Source organism: Nymphalis io, chromosome 18, assembly GCF_905147045.1.
Source record: "Nymphalis io chromosome 18, ilAglIoxx1.1, whole genome shotgun sequence".
Classification (NCBI taxonomy): domain Eukaryota; kingdom Metazoa; phylum Arthropoda; class Insecta; order Lepidoptera; family Nymphalidae; genus Nymphalis; species Nymphalis io.
The window spans coordinates 11597477-11614885 of NC_065905.1; the positions used below are offsets into that span (position 1 = coordinate 11597477).

The 17409-nt window shown below is 35.3% G+C and overlaps 1 protein-coding gene across 2 annotated transcripts; it reads right to left on the reverse strand.

The window, feature by feature from the left end:
• Positions 1 to 60: 60 nt before the first annotated feature.
• LOC126775636 (uncharacterized) lies at positions 61 to 15575 on the reverse strand. Of its 2 annotated transcripts, none has more exons than XM_050497697.1 (9): positions 15264 to 15575; positions 6548 to 6610; positions 5455 to 5621; positions 5010 to 5130; positions 4138 to 4259; positions 3599 to 4069; positions 3366 to 3537; positions 3119 to 3205; positions 61 to 2805 (listed from the first exon to the last, which is right to left on the reverse strand). In XM_050497697.1, the coding sequence occupies exons 1-9, from the start codon at positions 15435 to 15437 to the stop codon at positions 2713 to 2715; spliced, it is 1470 nt and encodes a 489-aa protein (XP_050353654.1). In that variant the 5' UTR covers positions 15438 to 15575; the 3' UTR covers positions 61 to 2712. The 2 variants fall into 2 exon arrangements, with proteins under 2 accessions (XP_050353654.1, XP_050353655.1); XM_050497698.1 differs by lacking the exon at positions 15264 to 15575 and adding an exon at positions 11740 to 11886.
• Positions 15576 to 17409: the final 1834 nt, after the last annotated feature.

The following is a 17409-nucleotide window of genomic DNA, read 5'->3' on the forward strand; positions in this document are numbered from 1 at the left end:
AGAAACTTAAGCGTGTAAAAGGTCATTCCAAAATGGATAAGGTGTAATTAAAAGAAACAATTTTAATTAAAATACTTTAATATGTTTAACAAACTATTTTTACATCATACACGTGTATAGCATATCGATATATAAGGCAAAATATCACTATTATTTGGGCAAATAGACCACAATGCGCAAGTGAAAAGAATGAAACAATGCAGATATATATATCTTAATAAAATCAATAAAAAAGCTATTCTGTTGATAATGAGAAATATAATACTATCATTAAAGAAAGATTAAAGCATTAATTTATTTGTTTATACATTATTATTCAAAAATGATCAGTTTTGCTTATGGATAGTTGAATTGTTTTATTTAGGTTTACACTTCTATACATCTCCATAGATTTTTAAGTCTATATTAATAACGGATAGGAGTGTACTATCCGCGCCTTTTGGTTCTACTTGCTATTTTACTATTCGTAAGCAAAACCATTCTTTTTTTAAATTAACCAAGACACCTTACGAACTCTGAAAAACCTTTCAATTTGCGATCCCTTAAGCATTATTATACATTTAACTAGTGCAGTTTATATATTTAATTGAATTATTATTTAGTATTCGTATACAAATGTATATATAAAGCAACAGTTTAGTTATTGTTAAGCAAAAATGCAGAAGCAACAAGATTAAAAATAAAGTTTTCAAAACAGAATTGGTCCTCAAACGTAAACATATATCATTAAAAATATCTACATTAAATGAATAAATTTTAAATTGTGAATGTTTGCGTTATTACATTTAAAATATACATGTGACGTCGTATGAATTAATTTAAAGTCAGTTATGATTCAATAAAAATTAAAAAAATATTTTTCAAATCCCTTACTCATAAATCAGTCAAACATTCTTTTTGGATTTCGCCATTAAAATAATATCCTTAAAAAGAAAATACAATGGCTAGGGCAACGACCTCCCCAGATATTTAAGGACTAATTACAATTCTGCTGTTGTCAATGACAAGACAACAAAAATAATAATAAATATTTCTCTTTTAATTACGATGTGCTATATTATTTGAATATCAATTTTAGTAATCACCTATTCTGAATGTTGTGTCGCACAGTGATATTGTTAGTTATTGCACAGTGATATTTATTTGTATGATATTTTTGCCTCAAATACAATTAGAACCACCTTTGAAAGTTTGCACTGACTATGTATTTATATCCTGGGTCTGTAGTTGGGCTTTCCTTTATTTGGATATCTTAATTGTCTTTTAACAATATAATACAAGGCATCAATTACAAATATTATAATATATAAAAATATTTAAATTTTAATGACTTCTTATTATGGCTAAAACATTGTTGGATCAAAACTCTTTTTTTTTCTTATTAACAATAAGTAAAATGACTTTAGTATTTTTTGGCGCGAAACACACTTTTTTAATAAAGCCAACCTAAACATACGTAAACTATTGAAAACCTTCTCGATGTTGATGACTGTTTTTGATATTATAACACCATTGACTTACAAATCACAGATTAAAATTTTAATAATATTACAATTCTAATTTACAAAGTAAGGTATAAATTTTGACACTATAATTTTATAAACTTTGTGCAAGTTCTAATAAAATGTATTCAAAGGCTCAGTCCCATCATATTTGTCTTTGATTACATGACTTAACTTATAAATAATTCTCAGTTCATGTTCTCTTCACTTGAGCTTAAACTTCATTTAGTAGTCAAACATAGCAAAGTAATTATTTTTTATTGAATTAAGACTTATTTTGTGGACTAGAGTAAAATAAATAAATCACATTTGAATCTCAAAATATTTAAGAGTAGTCAATAAATCCATTGCCGACAGATCTGTTTATACAATGAAATAGTAAAAAAATTGTGATTATATTCATTATAATAGTTTGCAACATCAAAAGAATTTAATTTATAAGATAATGTACAGCTAGCAAAACAAATACTGTATAATAAACGAATATAATTAATATTCGATTCAAATTAAGTACCAAGACAACATATTTAATTGTTAATACAATGTTTTTTTGAACTTCACCCGTTAGTATGTGCGAGACAAACCTTGCGTTTGAACTTGAAATCAGTTGAACTGATATAGCTTATTATGTTATTCATGTTTTTAATTTACCTAGGCGATAATTCTGGTGTCTTTTCGTTATACTTTGGGGAAGATGTCGGATTATCCTTCACATATGTTATTGAATTCACCAAGCTATATCATAGCTAGCCTTTTTCAATAACCTGTCAGTACATAATATATAAAGTAAGTTTAATTATGTCCTAAATGAACTCCATCATGTTTACATATATCTTTTAGTGTATGTATTAAATAGAGAAAACATATATATGATGAAACATAGATGTTGAATATTTTATACATACTTCGAAGATCAATATTTCAAATTATTTATTTAATTAATACTATAGTTCCAAGCGGTTCACAAAAGCCTTTAATGTTTGAAGTAAGTTATTTTCTAAGTATTTGATAATTATCTTTAAGTCCGTGTTAACTCGGCTCAATCTAGTTCACGTTAAATTACTTGAAAACCAAAATACTTCACCAAAGATCACTCAAATTCAAATGGTTCCATGGAATTTTATATTGACAATCTTTACAATCAAATAGAAAGTTCCAAGGGAATTAAAAGTCTTGCTAACTATTACTATACATAGCTCCGTACAAGGTCCTAGCTGGCAGAGTTGTTGTACTGCGGTCGGCCAGCTAGCTCTAATAGATAGCGGTCTGGGTGTTCGATCCAGTCCGCGGCAGATATCTTTACCTGGAAAATTATTTTCACATATCAACGTCTATGTGGACAGACATTTGTGTGCACGAACATGTTGTTGTGTCTGTCCTGAGTCTTGGTATAATTATCTATATAAGTATATATTTACAAAAAAGAAATTGTAAATCTATAGTTTGTTTGTCTACTCTTTCTCCCATTGAAATATGTTATTATGATTTATACGACTTTACCAAGATTTATTGTTTTCGGGGCCTGCTTGCTGTCCATCTGATTTGGTTCGATCCGTGTTGATCTTGACCTAAAACAACTACTAAGCCATTCTAATACCTCAGTGATGGTCTATTACCTGACGCTGCCTCTCCGCCTCTCGTACTTGCCACTTTTTAACTTCTATTTGGGCGTCTCTCAGAGACTGTTCACCGCAGCCCCAGACCTGACAGAAAAAAAATATTTTATTCTAATAAACCGAGTTGAATAAATGAGGGACGATGAATTTTATACGGATACGTCGTAGTGACATTTAGAAGCGGTGGCAGAAGTTAACAAGTCGGATATGGAGGGCGCGTCAACGTAACATAAGCGGCTGCACTGACCTCGATAGCGGCGAGCGAGTAGGGCGCGCCCTTGAACGTGAACGAGTCGAAGCCCTCGTTGACGACGAGCAGCGGCTTGCGCGGGTCCGACCCCGCGCGCAGCCCCTTCGGGTACCCGCGGATGCACGAGTTGAGGTACAGCATCTTGGGCGCCCGCTCCACCAGCGCGTACCTGCAACAGGCGGCGTGAGGGCGGGCGGGGGGCGCGGGGCGGCGGGGCGGGCGCTACTCACGTGGGGTACAGCTGCACGAGCGCGCAGTCGGGCCCGCCCCAGTACTGGTGCGTGTCGCGCCACTCCTGCGCGGCGCACACGACCAGCGAGAGCGCGCCGTCGCCGGCGCCGCCCTCCAGCACGACGAGCGTGGGCCCGCGGTAGGCCAGCGTGTGGTGCAGGAAGCGGTTGGCGCCCAGGCCGTGCTCGCGCGACGCGTAGAGCGGCGCCCAGTGCGAGGGCAGCGCGCACACGAGGCGCGCCAGCCAGGCGGCGGCCGAGCCGGCGGGCGGCGGCGGCGCGCGCAGCGGGCGGCTGTAGAGCGGCGGCGCCGTGGCGGCCAGCAGCCACGCCGCCGACACGGGCAGCGCGGCCGAGCCCCACGCGCTGCGCTCCAGCACGGGCGTGCCCAGCTCCAGCGCGTCGCCGTCCGCGCGCGCCGCCAGCGACTCCACGTCGCGGTGCCGCGTGGCCAGCATGTGCACGCAGTACCTGCGGCCGCGGCGGGCTTAGTGCGCTCCGAGTGCTTACGAGGCCGGTCCGTGTGGCGACACGCTTACCTGTGAACGGGAAATATGAGCCGGTGACAGTGCTCCTCGAGCCAGCGCACCACGAACCCGACGCTGTGCGAGTCCTTGTTGTTGAAGCAGCCCATGACCACCGCCGTCAAGGTTTTGTTGACCTGATCGAAATCAATTCTAAGGTAAGTTAACTATTTGATATGAGCAATCTATGTACACCTAAAGTACGTATTATAAAACGAAGTCCCCTCTCCGCATCTGTCTGTCTGTCCGAGCGCGATAAACTCAAAAACTACTGAACGGATTATCTTACGGTTTTCACCAACGGACGGTGCCTCATGGAGGAGGTTTAGGTGTATAATTCAGAGATGAGATCAGACGCAGGACCGATGTATCAACGTGCTTTCCAAAGAACAGAAGTACAACACCGATAACTGCCTAACTGCGGATCGCTTTTTATTTTTTATTTTATTTTATTTTTTTTAGAATAGGAAGGTGGACGAGCATATGGGCCACCTGATGGTAAGTGGTCACCAAACGCCCTTAGACATTGGCATTGTCAGAAATGTCAACCATCGCTTATAGCCAATGCGCCACCAACCTTGGGAACTAAGATTTTATGTCCCTTGTGCCTGTAATTACACTGGCTCACTCACCCTTCAAACCGGAACACAACAATATCAAGTATTGCTGTTTTGCGGTAGAATATCTGATGAGTGGGTGGTACCTACCCAGACGAGCTTGCACAAAGCCCTACCACCAGTAAATATCTCTGCAGATCATTTCAATAACATTTTTATTTACTCAATTTGGAATTTCAATTTCAAAACTAGACTAGACTACCAGCAGATGTCTGCTGCAATCTGAAATATTAAAGGTTAGTACTCGTATATAAATACATGATAGCTCACCATGAAGCAAGTTTGTGGCCCCTCCGGGTAGTGATCCATCGAGAGTTTGTAGCTGATGTAGAGGAGACTTCTCAGGTCATCCGGCGACACGGTCCCTTCGTCCGCGTCTACACTGAACATTCTGCAATCGGTAACATTACATTCTTGTCAAAAAAAACGGGAAAATATATTATAGTACAATAATGATTAAGAATAATTAATAGTTTATTTGTAAGAGCAATGCCTGTTTCGTAGTTTTAACACTACATTGTTTTATATATACCGAAAAATGTGATTTTATTCAATATATCACTGCAAATTACGAAAAAAAAACTGTATGATTATACATGCAACCAGTACTGAAGCTGGAAGCAGCGTTGTGGTAAGATCAAAATATTCTTCTATATAGGAGAGGCTTTGCCCAGCAGTGGGACATTAACGGGCTCACACTCGAACTTAATCTTACCTAACATAAGTTTCGATGATAGCGTTGTCGTCTAGCATGGCCAGTATCTTCTCGCACTGCTGTCTGAACGTGGACAGTGGGATGTGTTTGTTCTTGCATTTTCCACTCTTGTGGATGTAATTGTAGAACTGGCGAGCGAGATCCGGGTACTTTGGAAATAGGTATTTCTGCAAAGAAAGGAATCACTTTTGGAATTGTCAATTGAAATCACTCACTTTGTATTCAAAGTGAGTGATTTCAATATGATATTAGGTTTATATTTAAACCTTGTATTTCATTGTGACTTGCACCTCGCATAATATTGTGACTAGACTAGAATATTTGCAGAAATAGTTAAAAAAAAGTAACAGTAAGTATAAGTTCAACTGAATATTAATTCTTATGAAAACAATTATGTTACCCAAAGATTTAATTCCCTTATTAATAAAATAGCGCTAATAATCTTTAGCAGAGTAGTCTTTTATGTCAGAAGTTATAAGTCTTTTTGGTTCGATAAAATTAAGAAACTGTTATTCGCAATACAGATCGACACTCGGTTCGATAAATATAGAGAAAAAAATTGGCCTACATTCATTTGTACCGATTTAACTTTCTGCCAGCTGAAGGACTTCAAATTTTATTATATCTTAGTTTTGATGCGCAGATAAACATTTACAAATCATTTAGGCTGCGAGAGGAATTTGGCGCGAGAGAAAACATATAATTGTTAGTGATTCCGAAGTAATTTGTCGGCGTTCGTCTAAACAATTAGTTGAGGCGTCACGAATTGGAGACTGAGTCGAATTGATGGTTTCTCGTTCTTGAGTTGTTTATTTACATAGAAATGTCATAAAAAAGTAATTTGAAAGATTCTGGAATCCGTTTGGTGATCATGAAGATCTTCAGAAGCCATCAGTTGCTTGATGCGATATGTGAAGGAGCTGGGATGGTCCAAAACACGTATTTAATTTGTGTTTATAATTGATTTCGTGGTCGGTGTTAAACGAAAACAGCACGAGAACTTTGTACATCCATACTGACCCGCAATGAGGCGGGGCTCTTATGCAGAAGTAAGAAAAAAAGTTGAAACTTGTACACCAAACTCTGTACTTACCGTAAATGATTTCTCCGTGACGCCATTGATGCCATCTTCTTTCTGTGAGCGATGCGCAAGGAGCTGCGGACAACAATCGAGATACATTATGACTAATGTATTAAAATAGTTCAGTGATAGTCATGACACGAGTTACGACGTGCGTCACATCGGGGTTCTGCATTGAGCATTAGTAACATCGAAATTATTGACAACTAAACATTTCTTGTGTAAAATAATCTAACCTTTACAAGACTTATATTTTTGAGTTCGTTGACCTTTCGTACAAGTTGTGATAAAATGTAATACATATATCTATAGATATGTTATATAGTTGTGTGTGTTGACATACGTACGGACATTAACACACACAGAACTACCTACGTTCGATGTTGTTCGACTGATCGACTCAGTGCAATGTCTGCTTGGTTTTGATTACGTTTAATAAACCATAAATTCTCATAACGTTTCAGAAGACACTAGAAACTAATGGTACAAAAACATTACTGATTTCACATGATCAAAGCAATTGTCTTAATTGTACCTAACTAACCAGTAATGAATGATCGTTCATGTTCGGTTAATACATTCAAGAAACGATTCGTTTGCTTACGGATTGCAGAATTGTCTACGCTGCAGACTTCAAAAGCGTTCTTATAAAAAAAACGTTCGTAACGTATACTTATAGGAACGACTTTACTCGTAACTTAAACCGCCATCGGTTAGTTATGTATAATAACGATTTGTTAGATATAAACGCCAGAAGAACTATCTAGAACCAGCTTTGTTCTCTGGGTTGTAGAATGAAAGACCTGTCACCCCGGCTCCTAACCTCTATACCGACAAACCCGGCGACACGCTGCGTGAAGTCCTCAGTGTTTCTACTTAAAGAATAATCACATTTTCCCATTATTAATATAAATACGAACCGTTATAGCTCTCATCGCTGAAGTAACATTGACCCGTCCTTGAATATTCGACGAAGTGTGAATTCTTTATATCTAATTGACGAGTCATTCAAATGTTTTATTTGAACATATTTTAAACATGTAGAACCTATTTTAATTCTTTTTATACCTTTGTCGTTATTTTTTTAAAACTACTACAGTCCAAAATTTCAATAAATACGACCAACATAATTTTCATTTCTTTTTAAATATTATTAATAATTAAAACAATATAAAACATTATGAGACAAAATGTTCATTTGAATGCGTACTTGTGTGCGTTTGTGCGCGCGTGTGACAAATATTAACCATCTCTTACATCGTCTAAGATGCTATGTCTCTGCCTGTAATTGCACTGCTCATATTAGATCTATAATACTACTTGCGAATGTTCTTGGATCTCTTGATACATAATCGCAAGTGCGATATTGACCGATAATAATTAAAAACAAAACGATTTCACTATCTGCAATCCTGATTGATGAATGTAGGATAACCATTCGTTTCCTGAACACGAGGATATAATACTCGGGCATAACATTTTTAATCTTTTTATCAAATCATAAAAATAAATTAAATTAAATTCTTAGCTTAATGGCTTTAGTGGTGCCAACAGCGCAAAGATTGTTTCACCAAGGTCACGGCGGATGGAGAAGAATCGACGGTGATTGATCAATTGAATTTCAACAAACAATACCAAGTTGTCATAAAATAAAAATCGCCATCAAAAAAATGATCGTCCAATAAATAAATACGCCTAACATTTCTTTTAAATACGGCTTACATCAGAGTATAGACGAAGGTAAGTCGTAGATTAATGACGTATAATTCCTGGCGTTGTTAAACTAATTTTACAATCTTATATATGTATGTTAGGCACAACATCTTATACATAACACCCGTATCGAGTGGGCAGTGCAAGTGCATGACTAATCATTTTACCCGGTCAGTATGAACTTCCCTATCTTGGGCAATATAATAAAGCAGATGAACTGTAGTGGCTTTGTTTATTATAGTCACAGTCAAAAATCTTTATTCAATATAGAAGCGTTACTTACTTATTATATATAACCGGCAAAGTAAACTCAGTGGTTTTTTTTAAATATAGAATTTTATATTAAATTAAACATACATATGTTTTGCCCGTAATAATATTGATGTTGATATATGTGGTTCTGATCAAGACTTCCGATTATCATGAAAGTTGGCAAGTATATATGTTATGTATTTTTCCACCGAGAAGTTTTTTACATTATCCCCTTGGTTGACGCGACTGCACTTTTGACTTTTATACATATACATGGGATACACTCGGTAAACAGACTTGACAAAATGTCAAACCGATTTCGAGTTTTGCTTTCGTCGAAAGCATTCAGTACTATACGTCCCTTCTTGATCACGTGATAAATATAATACATTTGTCATTTCTACACAAAACGAATTCGAGAATCACTATGTGGCTTTAGAACTAGGCCCGCGGGTATTCACGTAGGACAACATCTGACGAGTATTATAGTATTATAAAAAATATAATGTTTATTATTGTTCGTATTCTATGCGTTCATGTATCGATTGTTTTTGTTTGTTTGGTTGGCCTCTTAAATATTATTGGTTTGTTTTGTTCGTTTTCTATACCGTTAACACATGAGCTGAAAATAGGTTATTATTGACACTCGCGTGAGTCTGTAGTGCGGTACCATCAACGTACAATAGATGGCGGTTGTGCCGTATCGGATATTTATGTTTTGCCATTACCGAGATCGGTTCGAACACTTAGCTATTGTTAAGTATTTAATACATAATTATATCTGTTTCCAAACAATGTGTCATTTGTTTGATCCGCGTGATAACACTATATAACTTAGCTTATCATATTGTGGTCGTAAAACTCAGAATTAGGGCTTTGGAGTGGACTAGATTCCGAAGTAAATTCCCTCCACAATACACATACAACTAAGTGTTACATTAGCATACAAACATAATAAATTAACGTTTTGTTTATTTTGACTATTGAGTCCATTTAATTATATTATATTAATATAATTAAATTACCTTATATTAATTGAAAAACACACACACATATATGTGTGTTATACCGTCTTTCCGCCACACATGTCCACTAATCAATTTTAATTCTTACCGTAACCGTAACAGCCTGTGAATATCCCACTGCTGGGCTAAAGGCCTCCGCACCTCTTTTTGAGGAGAAGGTTTGGAGGTTATTCCACCACGCTGCTCCAATGCGGGTTGGTGGAATACACATGTGGCAGAATTTCAGTGAAATTAGACACATGCAGGTTTCCTCACGATGTTTTCCTTCACCGTCAAGCACGAGATGAATTATAATCACAAATTAAGCACATGAAAATTCAGTGGTGCTTGCCCGGGTTTGAACCCACGATCATCGGTTAAGATTCACGCGTTCTTACCACTAGGCCATCTATTGAAAATAAATTGAAGTAATATAACAACAGATTTACCCATTCATAACTGCAGTATTATTATTATAAAAAATTATTATTTTTAAAAAAATATTGAACATCATTAAGCACTTCATCCGATTCCAAATCCGTATGATCTCATTTGTGTCACCTCTAGGAATAAGGAATACATCGTGAGGAAACCTGCATGTGTCTAATTTCACTGAAATTCAGCCACATGTGTATTCTACTAACCCGCATTGGAACAGCGTGATGGAATAAGCTTCATATCTTTTCTTCGAGGAGAGGAGGCCTTAGCCCAGCAGCGGGACATTCACAGGCTGGTACTGTAAAACTGTACTGTGTCACCCCTTTTATACGTGACATTGGCAGAATATTTTGCGTTCAACTAGAATGTACTTTTGTTTTGTACGCGAGAAAAGTTTTTTGTTATTATGCATGTAAGTGTATATATTTTCATAAAATTTTGAGTCTTTATTTGCAAGATGAAATTTACATATTAAACATAATACCGTTTTTTAATAAAACATATTATTTCTACATTGGTCATTAATGAATGGTCATAAATTTTAGGCAAGTTTTATCGCATATCAAACATGGTCACTCTACCGTCTTAGCCTTTACCGACCAAATTTGGATGTAGAGGATAATACGACAAAGTACGTGTGGCGGTGACATTGTATCGAGTATTTATCGATTTTATATTGTTGGGTCTACTCGTGAAGTATCGTATATATAATTAGTATTATGTAGTGTGTGAATAATTAACTTTACCTTTTATGATGTATAGAGTGGACAGTTGTAATTGAATTTTTGAACACTTCTCACGTATATACAGTAACAGCCTGTGAATGTCCCACTGCTGAGCTAAGGCCTCCTCTCCCTTTTGAGGAGAGGGTTTGGAGCTTATTCCACCACGCTGCTCCAATGCGGGTTGGTGGAATACACATGTCTAATTTCATTGAAATTATGCCACATGCAGGTTTCCTCACGATGTTTTCCTTCACCGTCAAGCACGAGATGAATTATAATCACAAATTAAACACATGATAATTCAGTGGTGCTTGCCCGGGTTTTGAACCCACGATCGTCGGTTAAGATTCACGCGTTCTAACCACTAGGCCATCTCGGCTCACGTATATAATAATATAATATTATTATACAAAGCATCTTGTAGAAATTATAATTGAACTAGCTTCCGCCCGTTGCGTCTCGAGTGTTCTATTAGCCTATGTTAGGGCATGAACTATCTCTATTTCAAATGTTATCCAAATCCGTCCAGCAATTTTGTGTGTTTCGGTAACAAACATCCTCGGTAAACTTGTATATTAGTAGAATTTCAATAGTTTTAGTCATATACTAAATCAAATCTTTTTTATTAAGATTATTATGGGCCTTACGCTTGTGTAACTAATCACCCGATTGTGATTAGTTACACAATGCTCTGTCTTCTTCTTTCCAATGTCAAATCGATAATGACAGAACGAGAGAAATCAGTGTTTAATTAAAAACCGCTAAGTAACGTTTGTAAGTAAGGTTGTATATTAATAATTTGACTTTTATTTATGACATATTTGTAGAAATTATGATAATATAATTTTACATTGTGTTTACACATGATCAGGTGTGAAGGAAACCAACATGAGGAGACCTGTGTCAGATTGTTTTCTACACTTCTACATAACAATTCAACAAAAGCCGAACCGAGTCAAGGCATTACTGGTGATTAGGTTCGTCCTCATGGTCCTCTTTGTGTAATCGTCTAGTCTTATACTTTAAATGCTTCTCAGAAATATTGAAACTTTATAAAACATATTAAAATTACCTCACAAGTAGTTTTTATTTTCAAAGACTTCTTAGGTTTTTGTCGCCTCACTTGTATACCGACTATCGTGAAACGCAAGTCTTTAGCAACGAAACGATCCATTTCAAAGACAATAAATTAACAACAACAAATACACGCGACACACGTTCAATAATCAGTAATCAAATGAACACGAATCGAAATATACTTAACTCCAGATTTAAGATAAGATTGAAACCTAAGCGATACTATACTAGACGCTAAACGTGTGTAGATAACATTTTGTGTGACGTCGAGGTTTGAAATGCACTGAAGTGGTTTTGATTGAAGGTATTGTGCACGGAGACATGCGAGTTGAATTTATCGACGTACCTTTAGCAGGCTAACCGTCCAACAGGCGAGAGATGCTAGACACAAGTATAAACTGTATACTCAATATTTTGCACTGTTGATTCCCACAAGTGAAGTTCTAATATGTTACTAAAACTTTGCGTCAATAATACTAAACTAGTTCGTTATATTGATCAGATCAGATTCGTCTTTCGAATTTCAATAAAATATAAAGATTATACACGAAGGTAATGGAAAAGGCTCTCACTACCTTATCGGAGATGATTTTTGAAAGTACTTATGTATATGCTCGTAAGATAAAGCGCCAGCGTCAGTTTAAATAGAAATAAACAAATAGCAGTTATTTTTTGCCAAAATAGAAAATTGTGCCAACTCGAGGGTTGAGTTTGGTTCGAGATTGGTTTTCTGAATACCCACATAAAATATTTTCAGTCGGTCACACAAATGCTTTGTTTTAGTCGGAGTTTTTGATTCATGTAAAATATTTGAAGCACTTTTGAATCATCATTTTACAAGTAATTAATGTAAAATGGGTCGGAATGTAGGTGACGAAAAGAACCGGCAAGAAATGCAGCAGTTAAATTGTTTCAACATTATACACATACCTACATGCAATAATACACAGTGATTAACTTTCTGAATATGAAAAGGGTTCTGGGAATTTTGCTCACTTAATGCAACAAACTGGGTGGTACTCGGCGGGATTACAAAAGATTTCGTATGAGAATCCAAGATGAAATTAAAAGAAAGGACTCTCTTCGACCTGACAGCATCTTAGGGAATTACGAATAGTTAATTAAGTTCTTAGCAATTGCTGGGTGGTACGGAACAAAAAGATCAAGACTGATCGTCCTTATCACGGTTATTTTAAATAGTAAATGTGTTAATTACACATTACGTAGGTCTACCTCAATGAAGGTTCCGCCTTATATTATATTTAGTGGCGTACAGCAATGTAGTTGCATTGACGTAATGACGCGATAAATTAAACTATAAAGATTATGGTGAGCTATTACACGATTAAGCCAACAATGTAGAACATCTGTAACATTTTACTTGGTATTAGAGCTTCACACAAGCCCGCCTGGGTACCACTCATTATTTTTTGTAATGACTGTTCTGACTGTTAATAAGTTAGCGCTTTACGAATAATAAAGCAATTTCATTTCCACCATTTCACAATCCTAATATTATAAATTAACATGTAAGGAGGTTTTATTACTTTTATAATAAGCTATATTTGTTTTTTTTTTTGTTAATTTTGTCGCTTTTCATATCATTCTTGTACATTACGTGTCTCAACCATATTAATAGATATTCTAAACACCAACAAATATTACTATATGTATTGCTGTGTTCCTTTTTGTAGGGTGAGTAAGCCAGTGTAATTACAGGCACAAGTCTCACTTCACAGGGTTGGCGGCAGTTATATAAGGAATGGTTTATATCTCCTACGATGACAATGGTTATGAGCGATAACAACCACTTAACTTCAGTTGTCTGTCCGGCTCAGTTGTCCGCCTGCCTCGCTTTATTAAATAATAATAAAAAATCACTACCAGACACTCCAAAATAATTGGTCTACACTCTAGTACAATAGATTTTGACTAACCTAACCTAACTACTAACCTACTAACTAAGGCTTTCTATTATTATTATTTATAAGTAGCTGTACTACATTTTTCCCATGATAAATTTGTCTTATAGTATTTTCTCATGGTATTATAAAAAATCTTAGTGAATACTTATTATGTTAAAGATTTTAGTAACTAAATTGCCTACGTAATAAATACCTAAATATAGCGGGAAACAAATATGTATGTGCAGTTTGAATTGTTTAAACATTTGCAAGACTTAACTGACTTTAATGAAATAAGGACTTAACTGTAATTTGTAATAATCCAATCACCTAGCAGTGTATAAGTGTTTTATTTAAAAAATAATATTATTACTTTATTAACGTATAATAGAAGTAAAGTAGTTAACAAATCAGCATTGAAATCAGCTTATGCAAATAAAATGTATTAGCAGCTCAGTGGCTGTGTGCATTCCAATATGCTAATTGACTGAACAATCAACCTTTCTGAATCTGTCTCGAGGAAGCACATTGCTCTTGAGTTTTGCTTCAATTTATGCAAAATGTATAAACATTTTTAACAAAACTTGTATTGAACCGGCTTCTTTGCCGTACACAGAAAGATTAATCTTATTTCAACCATTGTTGTTTAAACTGAATATGTTCACATTAGACTGTCTTTATACACTATAAATTGAATACAGCATTAAATTTGACTTTATGTAAGAATATTTTTCCTATTTTTTTTTATGTGTAATTGTTCAATTCTTTCCACAACAATAAAATATAAATAACAATTAAAAATAAGATACATTAAAGTATCCTCTAATTAGCTTATTTCAGAATTATATTTTTTAAACCTCAATGAGTTCATTATATATATAATATTATTAACCGTAACCGTAACCATAACAGCCTGTGAATGTCCCACTGCTGGGCTAAAGGCCATTAACAATGACATTATAATAACATATGTTTCCTTCCTGAACTCTGTTTGTGTGCTGACTAATTTTAAGAATTCTATTTTATTACATAAAGAGACATCCCACCAGATTATTACAGTAAGAGGGAGATAGTATAATATTTCCTGCACAGTTGGTTAATCCATTAGTTTGGACACCATGGTGGTAAGGAGGTCTTCATTTGACTCCTATATTCAAATTAAAGCTTAATTTCCCAGTTTGTCCAAATTTAATTCCTATAGTTAAATTTGGAAATATATTGTCATTGTCATGATGTGTAGTTATATATATAGTCATTGTAATATTTGCTTTTAATATTTAGTACACATGGAACAATACATTATTTTGAAATATTCTTATCAATAAAATAATGTTAAGTATTTTTAATCTCATGTAAATAAGATTTGGCGTTAGATATATTCTCTAATATTTCGAATCGCTTTATAAAGCATATTGACTAATATATTTTGTATAATGTAATACATATTTATAATTTTAGAAACTTCTATCGTGTTTGTCTTTCTTATCATTCGTGCTGACGAAAATCGTAATCACTATTCAAGGCCAAACAAAACCAATACTAACGTAACAGCCTAAAATTCACTAAATATTCCATTCAATGTTTTTTTTTTTATGAATTATGAATGTGTATTCACCTTGCCGAGTTTTTCCACGGGCACTAAAGACGTCGATTGGCTCTCAGTCTTTTCCTGCTGGCCTTGCAATTCACCACTGGACCCTGATCGAGTTCCCCTAGTAGAACCACTAGGGGTGCTAGTACCACTACCACCTTCCAACCCACTTTTTTCATGTGTATTATGATTACCCATTATTCACTCAAACACTTTTGACACAATAGATAACAGCTTTCGAGACACTTTTATGAAATATTTTTAAATGTTAATTAAACACAGTTTCAGCTTTGTGCAATCGCCAAGCGAATTACAGATAAAACGTTCAACTCAAGATCTAAGTTTGATGTGTCAACTGTCAATTTATCGATGTCTCATCAAGTGACAGCTTAAACAGCTGGATCACTTGCCTGATATCTATTATCTATTACATTACCTACCTTGTAACAACGTCAAATTAAATTAGTACGCTTTAAAACAAAATATCTTAACTGAGTTAAAATTTAAAAATAAAAATTAATAACATAGAGAACACTTTATAAGAAACAGAAAAATAAAAAAAAAATAAAAAAATCTAATCTAGATTTTTCACCAAGATGAATTTCCCCATGATTAATTTTCTTATATATTGTATCGAATCCAGAAGAGCAGGTAAAGATAAAAAAATGTAATACAACCCATGTGACGAACGAAATATGTAAAGAATAATAGGTAACATTTTATTTTCGATATCATGTAACGACATCTCTTGATCACATGACAAACAATAAAAGTCAGTCACATTTGTACAGTGCATATCAAAAATCCTTCTGCCATTCATAATAGATGGCGTTACGTGAGTCAAAAATAATGTCTATGGGCGATGGTGACCACTTAATATCAGACTCATTTGCCTGTCCGCCTACCCGTAACATAAATAAAAATTTATTTAAAGACATGTTAATATTTTTTAAATAAATTTTAATATCAGCAAAGCGAAAAAAATATTCTGTTAAGTGTATTCAGTGTAGTTGCCTTTACCAATTGCCTGCGACAATACTTACGACATGAAATTTCCATCGCCAGTCTTTCATCTAATGCAGTGATTCTCAACCACTGTGCCACTTTTGTGTGCCGCGAAATTCTAAAAGTGTGCCGCCAAATTTTAGACATAATTATAGTAATATTAAATAATATGATTTAAAAAGAAAAATCCTTTTAACAGGAATATATATTTAAATCCATAAAATTTGATTGGGTTCATAATCTATTTTACGCAGTGTAATTTTTAAAATTAAATTTTTCTATGTGTGCCGCCAAATTTTGTAATCGTTAAAAGTATGCCGCAACGAAAAAAAAGGTTGAGATCTAATAGTTATACTGTATTAGTTTCCATCCGCCGGTGAGAAGTTTTATGTAGAAATAGTCTATGTTCGTTACTTAAGGGGTTTAAGCTTGCATTTACCAAATTTCATCAAAATCAGTTTAGTTTCTTAATTGTGAAAGCGTAAGAAACAGAGGGATAGACGGGCAGAGATTACTTTCGCATTTATAAATTACCAAGTAAAACAAAAGTAAATTTTAGGCGAGACAAAAAACACGACAAGGTACACAAATTATAAATAAACAGGCCATTTGAGCTTATTGTTATTATTATTGGGAAATTCATTCTAACTTGTCTGGTTTTATTTATTTAAATATAAAAAGGACTCAGAGAGGGTTAATAGTGCCCTGGGCAGGCCCGGACTTTGACATTTGAGGTTCCGCCATTCCAAATAAAATTATATTCTCTAGGTCGGTCGGTCGGTAAATTCGGGTCCGTGGGGTCGGGCAAGACCTCTCCCTGCGAGCAATCGTATCGGCGATGCTCCGCAGGGAATCGGCGTAAAGGGCCGTCGCCTCCTTCTGTGAGGCCGTCATGGTCTAGAAGGGAACGGCGGAGCGGAAACAAGAAAGGCATAAATGCGGGGCCGGTACAATGTCATTGATGCCACAGGACAATAGGATTTCTCGGTAACTTGTATATCATGTCAGTATAGTTATTTTTATTGTGGAAAACATTAAATTATGTGAACCATAAATTAAATTATAAGTAGGTCTATTATTATCTTGCTAAATATAATGATATGCAAAAAAAAAGAAAGTGAAAATAAAACAAATTAAAATGTTTTTGTTATATATTCGATGACAT